Below are 18968 nucleotides of genomic sequence, written 5' to 3'. Positions count from 1 at the left end.
TGGCTGAGCGGTGTACTACTGTTCCCAGCAGCGACACAGAGCACAATGCTATACAGTGGTGAGTGAGCGGTGTACTACTGTTCCCAGCAGAGACACAGAGTGGCAGTAAACACAATGCTATACAGTGGTGGCTGAGCGGTGTACTACTGTTCCCAGCAGCGACACAGAGCACAATGGTATACAGTGGTGGGTGAGTGGTGTACTACTGTTCCCAGCAGCGACACAGAGCACAATGCTATACAGTGGTGGGTGAGCGGTGTACTACTATTCCCAGCAGAGACACAGAGTGGCAGTAAACACAATGCTATACAGTGGTGGCTGAGCGGTGTACTACTGTTCCCAGCAGCGACACAGAGCACAATGGTATACAGTGGTGGGTGAGTGGTGTACTACTGTTTCCAGCAGCGATACTGAGCACAATGCTATACAGTGGTGGGTGAGCGGTGTACTACTGTTCCCAGCAGAGACACAGAGCACAATGCTATACAGTGGTGGCTGAGCGGTGTACTACTGTTCCCAGCAGCGACACAGAGCACAATGGTATACAGTGGTGGGTGAGTGGTGTACTACTGTTCCCAGCAGCGATACAGAGCACAATGCTATACAGTGGTGGGTGAGCGGTGTACTACTGTTCCCAGCAGAGACACAGAGTGGCAGTAAACACAAAGCTATATAGTGTGGGTGAGCGGTGTACTACTGTTCCCAGCAGCGACACAGAGCACAATGCTATACAGTGGTGGGTAAGCGGTGTACTACTGTTCCCAGCAGAGACACAGAGTGGCAGTAAACACAATGCTATACAGTGGTGGCTGAGCGGTGTACTACTGTTCCCAGCAGCGACACAGAGCACAATGCTATACAGTGGTGGGTGGGTGTGCGGTGTACTACTGTTCCCAGCAGCGACACAGCACAATGCTATACAGTGGTGGGTGAGCGGTGTACTACTGTTCCCAGCAGAGACACAGAGTGGCAGTAAACACAATGCTATATAGTGTGGGTGAGCGGTGTACTACTATTCCCAGCAGCGACACAGAGCACAATGCTATACAGGGTGAGCGGTGTACTACTGTTCCCAGCAGACACACAGAGTGGCAGTAAACACAATGCTATATAGTGTGGGTGAGCGGTGTACTACTATTCCCAGCAGCGACACAATGACCGGGGGACCCTGGCTAGCCTGGCTGGAGAGAGAACTACCCTGCCTGCCTACCCAAAGCTAAACCCACAGACAAATGGCGGAGTAATGACGTGGATCGGGTATTTATTTACCCGAACCACGTGACCCGTTCGGCCAATCACAGCGCTAGCCGAACGTTCGGGTACCGTTCGGCCATGCGCTCTTAGTTCGGCCATATGGCCGAACAGTTTGGCCGAACACCATCAGGTGTTCGGCCGAACTCAAACATCACCCGAACAGGGTGATGTTCTGCAGAACCCGAACAGTGGCGAACACTGTTCGCCCAACACTGCTCAGGTGTTATGGAGGCCCAGGATGCTTCGATAGCGGCCTTAAGCTCGTCCAGAGTGTTGGGTCTTGCGTCTCTCAACTTTCTCTTCACAATATCCCACAGATTCTCTATGGGGTTCAGGTCAGGAGAGTTGGCAGGCCAATTGAGCACAGTAATGCCATGGTTAGTAAACCATTTACCAGTGGTTTTGGCACAGTGAACAGGTGCCAGGTCCTGCTGAAAAATGAAATCTTCATCTTCATAAAGCTTTTCAGCAGATGGAAGCATGAACCCACTTTTGAACCAGAAACAGCGGCAGAAGCGGCTGACCTGGGCTACAGAGAAGCAGCACTGGACTGTTGCTCAGTGGTCCAAAGTACTTTTTTTGGATGAAAGCAACTTTTACCTGTCATTCGGAAATCAAGGTGCCAGAGTCTGGAGGAAGACTGGGGAGAGGGAAATGCCAAAATGCCTGAAGTCCAGTGCAAGTACCCACAGTCAGTAATGGTCTGGGGTGCCATGTCAGCTGCTGGTGTTGGTCCACTGTGTTTTATCAAGGGCAGGGTCAATGCAGCTAGCTATCAGGAGATTTTGGAGCACTTCTTGCTTCCATCTGCTGAAAAGCTTTATGGAGGACTTCCGGTTCCGGCGCCTGGATGGAGGAAGGCTGACGGAAGAGCTCCGCGGATAGAGGCTCCCTCGGCTGAATCACAGCCCAACTTAAGTACCCCCGCTTGGCATACGAAGCCGTAGGAGACCACCCCGACCCTCTCCACGCCAAATACCCGCTTAATGAACCGCTATATTACGCGATCCGCAACGAAGCAGGTCCCAGCCGTGGAAGAAGCTCCTCCCAAGATGGCCGCCACCACCCTGTCACTGCAGGCCTCGCAGTCGCTCCCTTCACCCCATGCTGTAGAAACATGAGAGGACTCCAGAGGGGACCCGGAGCAGATAGAACAGGCCACAGCAGGTGAGAAACAACATGGGGACATAGACTATCAAAGGCTGGCAGTAGCGGTAGTCGAAAGACTTGCACCAGAGCTTCACATGATGATACAGGCAGCCATAGACCGCTCCCTGAAAGAGACTCAGCTTAAGCTCCAAGCCCATGACACCAGGCTGGATCAGGCTGAGACAAAGATCACAGCAATAGAAGATGATAGGGCAAGGGAGGCCAAAGAGAACAAACAGATGAAACTGGAGCATAAACGGATGAAGAATAAGCTCCAAGATTTAGAAAATCGCTCCAGGCGCAATAATCTCAGAGTAGTGGGACTCCCGGAAAACATGACGTCTCAAGCCCTGAAAGATTTTTGTGCATATGCACTACCTAAATTACTTGGCTTTAAAAAAGGCTTTAAAGTAGAAAGAGCCCACAAAGTAGGCCCCCCTCGCCCACCCTCAGACAAACACCCGCGCGTCTCGTGCTAGCAAGTTATCTAGATTTTGCGGATAAAAACGAGATGCTGAGAGCCTATAGAGAGCTTGATCGACCTTTGGAATACCAGGGGACCCAACTCAGAATCTTTAATTATTCGGCTGAAGTGTCAAAAAAGCGCCAAGCCTTTAACCCAGCCTGCACACTTTGCATACAAAAGCAATGGAAGTTTGCATTACAGTACCCGGCTATATTAAGAGTTACGGATGACTCAGATGAAACGCACGTGTTTCACACAGTCTCGGATGCCCTATCCTTTCTGCGTGCGGACAACACTCCTGCAGATTGAAATCTACAAATAGCCAGATGCTGTTCTCAGAATTGTTGGCAGAGGGCGCTCCTAACAGAAAAATAAAGCAAATGTTCTGACATAGGAATCAGAAATGTTACTGTTCAACTGAAAGTTCTATTTTTGATCATTTATTTTTTCAGTTTACGAGTCAACACAGGGACCCACAATTTGTGGGCTCTCGGTTGGAATTGAACACTTTATGCGGTCACCAGCTAAGATTCGCTTAGTTGAGGGAGACCTACTTCTGGAGTTATCATGAGGAGGAAGACATCCAGGGAAGAAGTGGAGTCAAGTAACTATAAGTTTTGTTGGTTCGGTTCTTTTTTTTTTTCTTTTTGTGTTCTTTTTATATTCTTGACTGCAGCAAAGGCAAAGTCATTACATCTGCCCAAGTTACCCAAGGGCAGACTAGCCCTGCTTGCGAAACAATTGCCAGTTAAAGGGAAGAATGGGAAGGGAAGGGGAATACTTAGGGAAGGGTTCTGTCATCTCGGGGCAAAGGTTAGGTTAATTAATAGGGTTTTAAGTAAATTGGAGGCTAGCTTGATCCATAGTCCACCACTCCCATGTCGATAAAAATAACATCTTGGAATGTCAAAGGCTTGCGTTCACCAGGAAAGAGATCAATAGTTTTGAGACACTTGAAAAAAATTAGAACTGACATAGCAATGCTACAGGAGTGTCATCTATCACAGGAAAATTTCAATTACATGCGAAAATCATGGGTGGGGCAGGTGTTTGGCTCCCCAGCCCAAGGACGCAAGTCTGGGGTCACTGATATTGCTCCACAAATCATTACAAGGGCAAGTAATTTCACATAAACAGGACGCTGAGGGACGTTGGATATGGATCAGGCTACAATTGGCAGGAGAAGATTTAGTACTATTTAATCTGTATGTGCCAAATGTTGAAGACAAACATTTTTATGATGAGCTAAGCAGAGAAATTCAGCTGTTGGGAAATGTTAAAGTAATACAAGGGGGTGACTTTAATGCAGTAATCCATACACAGGAAGATAGATCCAAAAGAACACCGGCTACTAGCCTGACAGTAAATAAGTCACACATTTTTAATGATTCTATACAAACTACAATGCTATGTGATAGTTGGAGGCTTCTGCATCCAGATGGCGAGGAATACACATTCCATTCTATCCCCCATGATATATGGTCACGTCTGGATTATCTGTTAGTCACTCCTTCAGTGATGGCACAAGTGGTCCAGACTGAAATCTTGGATCTAGTCATCTCAGACCATGCCCCAATACAGCTGACTTTCTCTCCTCAGGTCCCCAGAGGGACAGATATTATTTGGCGCTTCCCCTCACACCTGTACGAAGATGAAGGATTTGCCCAACTGCTACTTCAATGGTGGTGGGAATATAAAGAAGACAATGCTCTACACACTAAAGATATATTTCTGTTCTGGGAAGCGGCCAAACCCACATTACGGGGCAAAATCATTAGTTATATATCAGGGAAAAGAAAGAAATCCCACGAAACTTATATGGCCTCTATGAGAAAAGTTAGAGTAGCACATACAGAGTTCCTAGGTAATCCCTCACCCGAAACAAGACTAAGTTGGCTAGCGACAAAAAAACAAGCAGACACTGATATGAGGATCAGGGAGAGGTACCTAAAGTCATATAGAGACTTATATTACTACAAGTTCGGAAATAAAATGGGAAGCCTTTTGTCCAGAATGTCTAGACCACCGCAAACTGCAACGGTTATTACTAGCTTACGTTCTAGTACGAACCAAATATGTAATGACCCTAAATCTATCAGTACTATCTTTAGTAAATTCTATGGGAAATTGTACAAACACCCAACTAACCAGGAGGGAGACGTTGCACTCCCATCATGGTTTGAGCGTTTGAATCTACCTTCTCTATCTGATGAGGATCTTGCGTTTCTTAATTCACCTATCACGCAAGAAGAGGTTCTAGGGACAATAAAGTCACTATCTAACAAAAAAGCCCCGGGTCCCGACGGCCTCACTTCAGAATTTTATAAAATGTTAAAACAAGAATTAGCTCCATATCTAGCTACCCTATTTAATAAAATATTAAAGGAGGGTAAGTACCCCTCATCGGCAAACATGGCTTACATCAAATTAATCCCCAAACAGGGCAAGGACCCCCTTGACCCAGGGTCATATAGACCCATTTCATTGATTAATCAAGACCTTAAACTTTTATCTAAAATAACAGCTGATAGGCTGGCGGAATTACTTCCAAAATTAGTCAGCCCACACCAGGTAGGCTTTGTGAGACAAAGGTCGGCCATAGCAAATATACGTAAAGTCCTGATTACCCAAGATCACGTTAGAGCATATCCAAAATCGTGTAAGAATTATGCCTTACTCTTAATCGATGCTGAAAAGGCGTTCGATAATGTCGATTGGTGATGGATGAATAGGGTCTTAGATAAGATGAACATACAAGGAGAAATCAGGAATCTGATCAAAGCAATGCATACAAATCCAAAAGCACGTATATATACTCCTGGCTTCCTTTTCGGAAGAGATTGCACTAGAGAAAGGAACCAGACAGGGCTGCCCCTTGTCTCCTTTGCTTTTTAATCTAGCGCTAGAGCCTCTGACCCATATGTTAGAGGAAAAATTGCCAGGCATGGACATTGGAAACGCTATGGTGTCGCAAGCCATGTTCGCCGATGACATTCTTTTATTCCTAAAAAACCCAGAAACTCAGCTGGAAGAAGCACTAAACATAATTCAGCAAGTTGGCAGCTATAGTGGCTTTAAGGTAAATGTCTCCAAATGCGAATTGTTATATCTCTCCCCCCTGACACCTAAACATCAACTAGCCCATCTCCCGGTAAAAGTGAGCACGGTAGTCACTTATTTAGGCATAAAAATTCATAAAGACCCCAATATGCTATATAATTTGAACTATTCCCATCTGATAAAAGATCTTAAGAACCAGCTACTGCGGTGGGAGAACTTACCAATAAACCTAGCAGGTAGAGCCGCTCTGATTAAATCAGTTACATTTGGGAGACTACTGTATCCCTTACAAACCATCCCTCTGCTGATGAAACACTCAGATATACTAGATATAAATAGAGCAATAACGAGATTTTTATGGAAAAACAAAAAGGCAAGAATTGCTCTCGTTAAGTTAAAGTTACCAAGGGAATGGGGGGGGGGGGGGGACTGGCGATTCCTGATTTACGAAGGTATAACCTTGCTTGTTTAGCAAGACGTGTGAGAGATTGGATAAACAAAACCAATGTTTACTCAACCTATGACCTTGAGGCAGCATACTCAGAGCCATGGTCACTAGCAGGACTCTTACACACCCCACAAAGCAAAATGCCTCCGAAGCTTAAAAATAGCAGAGTTATCAAGGATACGGTGATTGCTTGGAGAGAGTTAACAAAAATATATCGGGTACCCCAACAGATCTCAAAATACATGCCATTTTGGGGGCTCCCTGGCTTCCCTGCCAGCATTATACATAGAGGATTTCTAAGTTGGAATGATAAAGGGCTCGAGCACTTGGGGCAGATTTGCGACCTGCGCAGGGGGAGATTCATGACCTTTTAGGAGGTTAGAGCCAAATTCGGGATTCCCAGAAGCCATTTTCTCTATTATAGTCAAATAAGATCATATATACGGAGCAAAATAAGGGATATATCATCAGTTGTAAACCTAAATTGTTTCGACAAATGTATCTCGCCACATACCCATCAATTATCATTATCGGAAATACACTCAAGGCTCCAGGGGATAAACCTAGAAACGAAAGCTAGAAATAATTTAATTAAGTGGCAAAAAGACATCTCAGCTGAAAACCTTGAGGAAAAAATAATAGAGGGTTACAGATTGGTACATAAAATTATCCCAGGGGAAATATGGAGAGAGTCACAACTCAAATTAATACACTGAGCGAAGTACGCATTTAACATAAAGTACCGCGCCCCCCTGCGCACTATTCTCCGAGATGCCCTGAGGGCCCTTTCACACCAGAGGGCTTTTTCGGCGTTTTAACGCCACGGCCGAAGTTGGCGTTTTCCTAGGTAAAATGAAAGTCCATAGACTTTCATTTTAACATTCACACTTAACGCCGCGCCCAGGCGCTTTTTCTGGGCCTACCGCTGCGTTTCTCATTACAATTAGTGCTCACTACAAAATGCAGATCTATTTCATTGTCTTTGGTTATGTCCGGCAATTATTAACTTTTGGCAAGATGTGTTGACATATATAGAATCTGTTTGTAAAATTCGGCTAGACTACTGCCCAATAGCGTGCCTTTTCAATTATATCATGCCACCAAACCCAGAAACTGATACACGTAACCATCAAATCCCAAGTAAATTCACACATCTGATACTGATTGCAGCATGCAAAGCCATATTTAACAAATGGATCTATCCCAGTAATCCAACACTATGGGATGTGAAAGAAGAACTATTCCATATTTTCAACCAAGATAGACTAAAAGCTACTGTACACAAGGACCGAAAGACAGCGAGCTTCTTTAAAAAATGGAAAACTTTCATATTGGCATCATACTCAGACTTGGAAATCAAAGATATCATGGAGCCTTTCACCTATACCAAGTGGTATCTGACAAATCATATCCAGGGAACTCTGGGTCGTCTAAACATATCAGTATCCAACTAGCCTACAGTACATAAGAAATTGCCCTAGAGATGACAGAAGGGGAGGGAGGCTGGGGTGGGAGAGGGAGGAAGCAGGAATGTACACAAAAGTTGTTATAACACATTACGAGCAAATGTATGTTTATTATGATGAGGCTTAATGCGCTTCGGGTCTTAGCAGTGTAACTGTTTGTTCACTATGTGACTTTTAATCCTGAATTATTGTTATGTGGGATAAAACCAATAAAATGTGTTTAAAAAAAAAGAAAAGCTTTATGGAGATGAAGATTTCATTTTTCAGCACGACCTGGCACCTGCTCACAGTGCCAAAACCCCTGGTAAATGGTTTACTGACCATGGCATTACTGCGCTCAATTGGCCTGCCAACTCCCCTGACCTGAACCCCATAGAGAATCTGTGGGATATTGTGAAGAGAAAGTTGAGAGACGCAAGACCCAACACTCTAGATGAGCTTAAGGCCGCTATCGAAGCATCCTGGGCCTTCATAACACCTGAGCAGTGCCACAGGCTGATTGCCTTCATGCCACGCCGCATTGAAGCAGTCATTTCTGCAAAAGGATTCCGACCAAGTATTGAGTGCATAACTGAACATAATTATTTGAAGGTTGACTTTTTTTTGTTTTAAAAACACTTTTCTTTTATTGGTAGGATGAAATATGTTAATTTTTTGAGATAGGAAATTTGAGTTTTCATGAGCTGTATGCCCAAATCATCAATATTAAAACAATAAAAGGCTTGAACTACTTCAGTTTTGTGTATTTGAATCTAAAATATATGAAAGTCTAATGTTTATCAGTACATTACAGAAAATAATGAACTGTATCACAATATGCTAATTTTTTGAGAAGATCCTGTACAGGAATAGTTGCAAACCAGATCATGCTGCACATGTTAACAGTGGCGTGGAATTTGATTTTAAACATTGCCTAGTTCATCCAATAGGGAAAAGTTTTCAGCATAATTTAAGCCTGATTTTTTTTTGGCTTATGATTTAATATGGATTTCTTCTTATCCTTGCTTATCCTTGTTTATTACTTCAGATGCTGTCCTCCTTAGTTATCCAGAGGCGCTTGACATAGTACCAGACCTGTTTTGTATATGGTCCATTTTATTGCCTGAGGAAGTGGGTCTCTCCCGTGAAACACGTTGTATTTTACTGGCGTATGTAAATAAATTGATGCTCTTCTCTTCCTTCCTTTTCTCTATTTATGAGCTTTAGGACTAGTTTTGTGCATTTTTGATGTGGCTCAGTTTGCATAGCAAACCTTATGAGGTGAACTGCTTACAGTATGTGTGGTTCTCCCACCGGCCGACAAACACACAAAATCCAACTAGAACGTGGGTTTGCCTGACAAATTGCACATCTGTGCTGCTGGCTTGGGTCCCCTCGTCCCCCCATTCTACAATTCCCTTGTTTTACCATCCTGGAGTCTGGATGTCCCCACTCCCTCAACCCATACATCCATCACCTCTTCCAGACTTGCACTGATGTCATCAGCGAGGGACCATAGAAAGCTGTATGGGGTAGCCAGACGGGCAGTCCCATCTAGCCCACCCATCCAACTCTTGATGAACTGGGTGATCACTACTGAGGGACCATAGACAACTAAATGGGTGAGCTGGATGGGACTACCCCTCCAGCCCACCTATCCAGCTCTCCATGGTCTAGAGGTGGCGATGTCAGTGGAACTGTGCAAGAGTTGATGGACAGGTTGGAGAAAGTGGGTACATCCACAAGATTGGTAAGCCAACAGTAGGGGAAAGAGGTGTAAACATCATGCAGTATGGTTTCGTGGATGGAGTGCTTTGTGTAACCTCTATAACTGTCATGGAGCAGGGTATTCTAAACACTTATGACTACTAGAACTTGTATATACTTATTACATAGTTTTAAAACATTAAAGACTCAAAAATTTGTATACTTGAAATGCCATTTAATATATTTCTTCTTTGTAGTTATCTTAACAGATGAAGAGGTTCAGAGGAAGAGGGACATGATAATGAAACGTAAAGAAGAAGAAGCGATGAGAGAGTCACTTAGACCTAAAATAACAGAAGAACAACAACATATTATCGACATTCTTTTGGAAGCCCATAAAAAGACCTTTGACACAACATATTCGGACTTCTCACAGTTTAGAGTAATTATATTTTTAAAAATAATGTCTATATACCTAGTTGTCTATCTCAGTCATCAACAATAACTATGAATGACAAAGAAACACATTTTTCTGGTTTAGCTGCTGCTTAAAGGGAACCTTAACTGAACGGGGGGTAAAGAGTTTCAATTGCCTGGGGCTATTACCAGCCCCCTGCAGCAGTCCTGTGCCCTCGGAGCCGCTCAGGAATCCTCCGGTCCCCCGCTGTCACTTAGTTTCGCTTTTGACGACTCACCAGTCGGCCGGCCGCCATGCGTATTATTGGACGCATTCACTACTGCAATTAGCGCTGTTGCGGACCGCAATGCATACAAAAATACGCATTGCTGCATATCTACGCGTGCGGAATGCGCGTATTTTTGTATGCATTGCCACAGCGCTAATTGCAGTAGAGAATCCAAGCGTCCAATAATACGCATGGCGGCCGGCCGACTGGTGAGTCGTCAAAAATGAAACTAAGTGACAGCGGGCGACCGGAGGATTCCAGAGCGGCTCCGAGGGCACAGGACTGCTGCAGGGGGCTGGTAATAGCCCCAGGTAAGTGAAACTCTTTACCCCCCCGTTCAGTTAAGGTTCCCTTTAACCACTTTAGCCCACAAGCCATTTTACCCTTACCGCCAACACTCCTCCCATTAATTTGACCATAACTTTATCACTACTTCTCAGACCTGAATAATCTTGTTTTTTTCTTTATTATCTATACATTTTATAGGGAAAAACAAGGAAAAATACACTATTTCTCTAATTCCATCCCCTATAGTTTTAAAATAAGCAATTGTTAGTCCCAGCTATCACAACATTTAAATTATGTTCCTAGTACAATATATGACGACAATATATTATTTGGAAATAAAGATGTATTATTTTTTATTTTTATTTTTTTTATCATCTGGCCAGTAATTACAAGCCCTTATCTACTAAACAAAAGTAATATACCCTCATTGTAATGATCTGCTCTGCTGTTTGCACAGGCAGACAGCTGTTTGACCATTTTGTAAGGCAGACAGCTGTTTGACCATTTTGTAAGTCTGAATGCTGCAGGTTCTTGGAAAAGGGACCTGTCTCCACTCTGCAAGCTGCAGAGTTGCTGTTCTGAGGAGGAATTTGCATCCACTTGTTATGCAAATTGTTTAGCTGCTTCCTCTGATGGCTTGCAGTATAAAAACCATTTCTTCCCAGAATTCCTTGCTAGTCATGATGGTTTGTTCCTCCTAACTCTCCTGGAGTATCAGCCTTTGCTATTGTTTGCTTTTATTATCTTAGAGTAATTCCTTGGGACTGCACTAGGCATCCCTTCTAGCGTAGTCAGGTTGTATTATCTGTATTGCCTTGTACTATCTTTCTGTTGCAATTGTCTTGTCGCCAGCGGCGGTCGGCAGGAAATCGTTCTGTCTGTCTGGATCGCATCCGCTCTAGCGGTAGGAGCGGTGGATCCTTCTGTGCTCTGTCTGGGAGTGTAGGCCAGAGCTGTGGTTGCTGCTGGCTACTCCTTCTCTCTGTCTTGTCTGGTACGAACGCTTGCTGTAGGCTCGGTGAGGTAACCGTTTAGCAAGCGTTCGCGTTCTCTATTTTGTGTTTGTGTTACTTTGGTTAGTTAGGGTGGCACGCTTATCACTGGGCGCCTAACGCGCGGTGATCATGTCTTAAACGCGTTAGCTGTTGCGAATGAGTGCGGTGTTCGCGTTTAGCTAGCGTTTGTTATTTTCCTTGATGTTCTGATCGTTGTTATTTGCTATGTCTTTCTTGCTACACTTGTGCTTTGTCTGATTCGGTCTTGTGTCACTATTGGCAATCGCTACTCTTGCAATTGCGTTCCCACTTCGTTTCCGTTGTTGTGTGTTCACCGTCGCTGGGTGGCGACTAGATTGGTGGACACACATACATTCTGTCTCTGTGCTCTCTCTCTTTAAGGGCTATCTTGCCCTGCATTGCTTCAACTCGTACAATTCCCATCTGGCATCTGTGGCAGTGCAGAGGCTGTGTTCGTCTGCACTCCACAGCTCCATCTGCCGGTGGGAATTTCCCTCTACAGGTGCATAGCACCATAGCTGGGTTCTCTCAAATTACACGCTTGTGGAGGATTTCCGCAGTGTCAGCTGACCACAGAAATAATTCCCCAATCGTTACACTCATGACATACATATTTAAAAAAGCTGATTCCCTAAGGCAACTATTTATGTATTTTTTTTTAATCGTTATTAAAGAAAAACTATCAAAGAAACGGTACTTCTGTAAACCCCACCTACGGAGCTTTCAGCCAGCAACAGCAAAGAAAACTTTTCAGAGGTCTCTCATCACAGCCTGTGTGAAAAAAAATGCCTTGTTTACCAGCTGTTTGTAACAATTTCTGTGGGCATCAGGCTAGATACCATGGAGCTAGATTACATTTCTCTGTCACTATTCACACAGGAATGATTTACTGTTTGTTCCTGCCCTGCCTGCTTACTCACAGATCATAAGGAAACAGCTGAGGTATTTTTAGATACAGAGAAGGATTTGAAAAGAAGGACCTGTACTTTTTTCTTACTTGGATCCCCTGCATGGCAGGGAGAGAGACACAGGATAAGGCACACAGAGCTGCAGCTGATGTTTATTTACACACATTTGAAGCTATATTTCTGCTTTCTATCATTTTACTCACATGATTACAGCCAGTAAAGATTGTTTCAGTATCCTGGATGTGCTGGACACATTCCTCCATAGTAATGCCCACAGTGAAAACTGTTCTCTGTAAATGTCATATTTTCTTCACATAAAACATGCTATTTGTTAGTACCGTATTTTTCGGACTATAAGACGCACTTTTTCTCCCCCAAAAGTGGGTGAAAAAAGTTACTGCGTCTTATAGTCCGAATGTAACCCACCTTGGTGCTTTTTTCCTAGTGGGTGGCATGGCAGCAGTAGCAGTGGTAGTCCGCAGTGGGTGGCAGCTGCAGCAGAGCGATCCACAATGTATAAGCAGCATAGGAGAAGCCGCTGTTATAATCCACTTGTCCTTTGATCTCCCCAGGGTGCCCCCGCAGCAGGATCCACAATGAGAAGCGGCATAGGGAAAGCCGCTGTAATCATCCGCATGTATTCATTCTTTTTAATCTTTTAATCCAGCCCAGCGTCAGCCCAGTCTTCATCAGCAATGCTTTGTTCTTTAATCCCCTGATCCAGTCCAGCGTCAGCCCAGTAAACCCCGCAGCAGCGCGATCTCAGCTGATAAAGTATCGGAACATCTTCAGCCGCTATAGCGGCAATCCTCGGGGGCTTCCGTACTTGAATTGTTTAGTTGCGTCATCACATGACCCCGGCGCACGTGCGCCGGGGTCATAAGAGCGGAAGTAAACAATTCAAGTACGGAAGCCCCCGAGGATTGCCGCCATAGCGGCTGAAGATGTTCCGATACTTTATCAGCTGAGATCGCGCTGCTGCGGGGTTTACTGGGCTGACGCTGGACTGGATCAGGGGATTAAAGAACAAAGCATTGCTGATGAAGACTGGGCTGACGCTGGGCTGGATTAAAAGATTAAAAAGAATGAATACAGCGGATTACATGCGGATGATTACAGCGGCTTTCCCTATGCCGCTTGTCAATGTGGATCGCGCTGCGGGGGCACCCTGGGGAGATCAAAGGACAAGTGGATTATAACAGCGGCTTCTCCTATGCTGCTTAAAGACATTGTGGATCGGCCTGCTGGGGACTCAGGAGATTAAAGTCACATTGGGACAGCATTGTGGATGATAAAAGCAGCTGCTCCTATGCTGCTTTGGAACACCGTGGATCACGTTTGTGCTGCTGATGGACCACATGGACACCCAGACCGGACCCAGCTGCCACCCAGGCTGGTGAGATCTCCTGTAATTGAATGGGTTAGTTAGTGTAGCTGGGGAGGGGGGTGGGGGGAGTTGTGTAGTGCAGTGTAGCTGGGGGGAGGGGACAGCAGAGGTTAGGGAAATGTAGCTTAGTATAAATTGTGATGGCATCAGGGGTTAATGTAGCTTGGCAGTGGGACAAAGACATCTTGGGGGAAGGAAAAGTCTATAACACACTCCTGGACCATGGATGCACCCAGGTTTAGTATATATTTTTTTTCCGTAGTTTTTGCCCTTTAAACCTAGGTGCGTCTTATAGTCCGGAGCGTCTTATAGTCCGAAAAATACGGTAATTACTGGAAATATATGCGGCATTTAAAATTAACTTTGATAGTTGTCATTTAAGTGTTTGTTTAGTAACTGGGAATCAGTTTATAATTTTTTTATTAAAAATGTATGCTGGCGGTAATTTGACTTTTTCGTCACTTACCAGGAAGTGTTCAATTTTGTTTTACACTTTATTTTGATTTTGTTATTATGAATGGTTGTGTCTAGGCACTGCCATTGACTTGTTCCCCTTCACCAATCAATGTGACATATACGCAGTCACCCTCCAATTCACAGAGGCGCTATATGTGCTACCTGAGAGCTACTGTTTTGTCCCCTGTTTTATTGCCTGATGAAGCGGGCTTGGTCCTGCGAAACGCGTTGCATCTATTGGGGTACTAATAAAGTGTTTATTTATGTCAGACAAGTAGTCTAGTCTGCTTTCGGAGGTAAGTCCACCACTGCCTCCCCAGCATATTTTAAAACTTTTAATTGTTGTTTTTATTCTGCTGGCGCCTCTGTTCATCAAAGTCACTCTACCCTCCAATTCCTGTTCCCTTGCTGCAATTTACCATTTAGCCTCAGACCCTGAGGGAATCCTGAAGGCAGTCAGCACTGCAGGCAAAGTAACCTTTTGAATTGGTTGGTGAGTCCACACACAATCCAACTTTGATTGTATATACAATCTATACAATCTAGGATCTCATGTAGTGGCCAGGTCGCTGCCACCAATCCGCAATAAAGCGTACGGATGCGCGAAGTCTAACTCTAGCTAAATCCTGTAGGAAAAAGGGTTAATACACAACCTTTCTAGAGATAGAAAAATAACAATATTAATATCAACAATGTTATGGTAACGTGTCTCTCTCTAAGGAGAGGTGAATCCTTTTGCAGAGATTTTCCAGAACAGCACTTAAACGAACGATTTCTAATTGTTTATATAAATAAAGAATGCAGAACTAAATATAGTAAATGAAACAAATCGATACAGAAATAATGATTAACTGTGAAAATGGCTATTGATAGTCTGAGCAATGTGTCAAGTTACCGTATGTCCTTTTGCGGTATTAAGTCCAACAGAAGATATGAAGTCCAATAATGGAAAAGTTCTCTGGAATGGATAGAAGTCCTTTGATAGACCAGCCAAAGCCGTGATGGTCTAAGGATGGCTGGGAGTCTCTCTCTCTCTCAGCCTGTGTCCAACAGGTTTTTTTAACCCTTTTTCTGCAAGAGGGTGTGGATGGTAACAAAAGATGTTCTCCCACCCTTAGCAATCTGACCTCAGGCTGAAGTCCGGCCCCTATTGTCTGAGGGACCGAATTGCCATTTTCTCCAATTATGCCATAACTCAGCAGATATCGGACATATCATATGAAAAACAGCATTTTCCATTCCGTCATCATGCGCTGGACCAATCCATATCAAACTCGCTTGGGGTGACAGCTAACGCTTTGTGGACCAGATACCTCCAGCTCAGGTTTAAGGCATATGATTTTGGCATCTATGGAACGTTGATTAATTTAGTAACTTGTCTGACTATTCTTTCATTCCAAGGTGAATTAAAAATTAATTTCTCTACTCTGGTCAGGCTACGCGCAGGAATGTGGTCACCTAATGATTTTACGATGTGTCCCTGTATCCTGCTTCTTATCAGAAGACCTTTTTGAAGTAGATCTGTGCTATGTGGATGGCTCTGGATTTAGGGTTTATTGGGGCTCTCAAAAAGCACAAACAAACACACACTCACATCCCCCAGTGCAGGGGTGGTGAGATGGAAGAGCACTGATTTTCTAAAAGCAGGCTAATGAATTTAAAGGAGTACTGCAGATCATATTTTGTGCGCATTTTCATGCGCTTGCCGCAATGCGTTCGTGAAACCGTGACAATCGCCGCCATGTAAATGCTGCCGGGAACGAGCAGCAGGCATGCGCGAAAGCATGCCTACACGACAGAATACACAATGTAGACGTGGATACACGTCCAGTTAGATTTTAGTAGCTTCTATCTGGACGACTAAAGTTGTCCAGATTGACTGAAGTGGTTAAAGAGGTCCATTTTGAGGTCTGATGCCCATTTTTCATCTACTTTGGAAACTTCTCCCATGTTTTACTAAAATATTTCTGTCTTTTGCTGTCCTTCTGTTGCCCTTAGAATCTATCTGATACATATCTTCATGTCCTCTTCTCTTGAGCATGGACACACATGTTCCCTGTATAGCAACAGATCTCGAGAAAGATGAACTGGAAAACTGAACTACTCATTGCCCGTGTTAGTCTAGCCCAGCCCATGGCTTTCTTCCAACATGCATTTTCATGTCTCTGCTCCAAGTTAGGCTTTTGTAAGGCTGACTCATGAAGCCATTTACCCTATCACGACTGAATTTTTAAGCTAAATTATTAAAGTGCAAGAAAAATTTCCTTTCTGCTTATGTATGGTTTAAATTAAAAATAAAGTTGGCTAAATAATATAGCAGTATGCGCCGAGTGAAACAATGCTTTTATAATCTTTTTGTTAGGGAAAATGGCTTTCTTCTGCCTCTAAGGTCACTGCTTTTAAAATTCCAGTTCTATAGTGCAGCTTTAGAGTAAAGCATGGAAAAATTAAACAAAAGACAGAGAGACTGGTGTATGACCTCTGGCAATTTAAAAAAATGCAGCTTTTGGAATGAAATTTTACTGAGGCCGCAAATGGTTGCTTTACTGATAGAACGAAGAGTGGTAGTGTACAAAAACAAAACTGCCTGTTATAAAGAGAAAATGGGGCAAGGGCCAGTCTGTTAGAAAACTAATCTTGTAAGAGCGCCTCAATGTCACAGCAGCTTACAAAACTTATACAGGTAACGTTTTAAAAAATAACATCTCCTGGTTCATCCAACAGGGAAATCTTTCAAGTATAGTTTAAGCCTGATTTTTTTTTTTGCCTATGATTTAACACTAAATTCCTTCTTATCCTTGTTTATTACTTGAAATGCTGTCCTCTTTAGTTATCCAGGGCCTGGCACTTTCTTGGCTCTCCTCCTTCCTACCTGATAGGACATTTAGGATTTCCAGCATCACACCCTCTTCTCCCTCACTCCACCCGGTTAGAGTAACCCAAGGCTCAGTTCTTGGTGCCCTTCTCTTCCCTCCTCTTCTCTATTTACCAGTATATGTGTGTGCTCTAGTTTGACTAGTTTTGTACTTTCATTGTATTTAAAGGACAACTGAAGTGAGAAGAATATGGAGTTTGCCATATTTATTTTCTTCTAATACCAGTTGCTTGGTAGGCCTGCTGATCTATGTGTCTGCAGTAGTGTCTGAATAACACCAGAAACAAGTATGCAGCTAATCTTGTCAGATCTGACAATAATGCCAGAAACACCTGATCTGCTGCATGCTTGTTTTAAGGGTCTGTGGCTAAAAGTATTAGAGGCAGAGGATCAGCAGGACAGCCAGATAACTGGTATTGCTTAAAATGAAAAAAAAATATGTCAGCCCCCATATAACTCTCGATTCAGGTGTCCTTTAACTCCTCTGTAGTTGTATTTTGATATTATGTTAGTGTGTAATTTAAGTGCATACTGATTTTTTTTTAATTATTTCTTAGCCTCCGGTAAGAGAAAATCTGGATAGAAGAATTACAAGATCTTCATCTGTTCAAACAAACAGTTACTCCTCGGACTCTGATACTTTTAAATCTTCTCCAGGTATAGTTGTGAATAAGTTATTCAATCTAAAAGAAGAACTCTTAATGGTTAGATCCAGCAAGAGTTGATATTTCTGAGAGCGAGAAGGACTAATTGGTACCATGGCAAGAAAGAATAGCTTCAATTGTCTAAAGCAATGGTCCTCAAACTAGGGCCCGCAGGCCGAATGCGGCCCCCTGAGGCTTTTTTACCGGCCCCCACTCACAGAATGTATTACTTATAGATACGGCCCACTACATCTCTAAATATCGGTGGCCCGTATATAGACTAGTAGTGCTGGTTCCACCAATCCACAGGGAAGCCAGCGAGCAGTCTTTCGTTGGCTTCCAATCCAATTCCGCATCAGCTGACACTGCTGTTCAAATGGATGGCAGGTTGTCACCTGAGTATGCTTCAATGTCTGGCGCAAAGAGATTTTTCCAGGTGCCCTGTGAATGAACGGCTGCTGCTGGGAGTTCTCCTGTGTGTGTGTGTGTGTGTGTGTGTGTGTGTGTGTGTGTGTGTGTGTGTGTGTGTGTGTGTGTGTGTGTGTGTGTGTGTGTGTGTGTGTGTGTGTGTGTGTGTGTGAATGTGTGTAGAGGTGGAAAATTTGCAGTTCATGTGAATATTGGGGAAAGGAGGTAGTTTTGGAGGAGGGGGCCTTTGAAAATATGTATTTTGAACATTAATTGCCTTGTGTGGGGGGGACTGTTTGTCAGGCTGCTGAGAAAAGTGGTTAACAGGTGGAGGGGATAACTTTTTAGTGGCATAGTAACTGCACATGCTGTGTTGGGGGACATAATATTTGCACATGCTGTGTTGGGGGGCATACTATCTGTACTTGCTGTATTAGTGGGTATAATATCTGCAGATGCTGTGTTGGGGGGCATACTGTCTGCACATGCTGTGTTGGAAGCATACTATCTGCACATGCTGTGTTGGCGGCATACTATCGGCTTTGGTTAAATGGGAGACATAAAGGCTGCACGTGTTAACAGGCAATTGTTTACCCTGCCTAGGTGCAATGTAATGTTTTCTACATCATTTTATGTATATTTCGGCCTCCCCAGCAGTCTGAAATATGTTAACCCGGCCCTTGACTGAAAAAGTTTGGGGACCCCTGGTCTAAAGCTACACAAATGGTTAAAAATATAGCCTTAGAAGAAAGAATTATTTCCTAGTTGTTG

The 18968-nt window shown here is 43.8% G+C and overlaps 1 protein-coding gene across 8 annotated transcripts in view; it reads left to right on the top strand.

Moving 5' to 3' along the window:
• The window catches only part of LOC137545747 (vitamin D3 receptor-like), a 310410-nt gene that overhangs the window by 270108 nt on the left and 21334 nt on the right, over positions 1-18968 (top strand). For all 8 annotated transcript variants that reach the window (XR_011026093.1, XR_011026091.1, XR_011026092.1 and 5 more), the window contains 2 exons: positions 9787-9971; positions 17703-17802. Coding sequence is in view for 5 of the 8 variants with exons in the window: in XM_068267321.1 (XP_068123422.1) it covers positions 9787-9971; positions 17703-17802 (285 nt within the window). In the remaining 3 variants the exon portion in view is untranslated. The remainder of the gene's footprint in view (positions 1-9786; positions 9972-17702; positions 17803-18968) is intronic.

This window comes from Hyperolius riggenbachi, chromosome 2 (assembly GCF_040937935.1).
Source record: "Hyperolius riggenbachi isolate aHypRig1 chromosome 2, aHypRig1.pri, whole genome shotgun sequence".
Lineage (NCBI taxonomy): Eukaryota > Metazoa > Chordata > Amphibia > Anura > Hyperoliidae > Hyperolius > Hyperolius riggenbachi.
The sequence above is the reverse complement of the archived record's forward strand: the minus strand, read 5'-3'. Positions and strand labels throughout refer to the sequence as shown.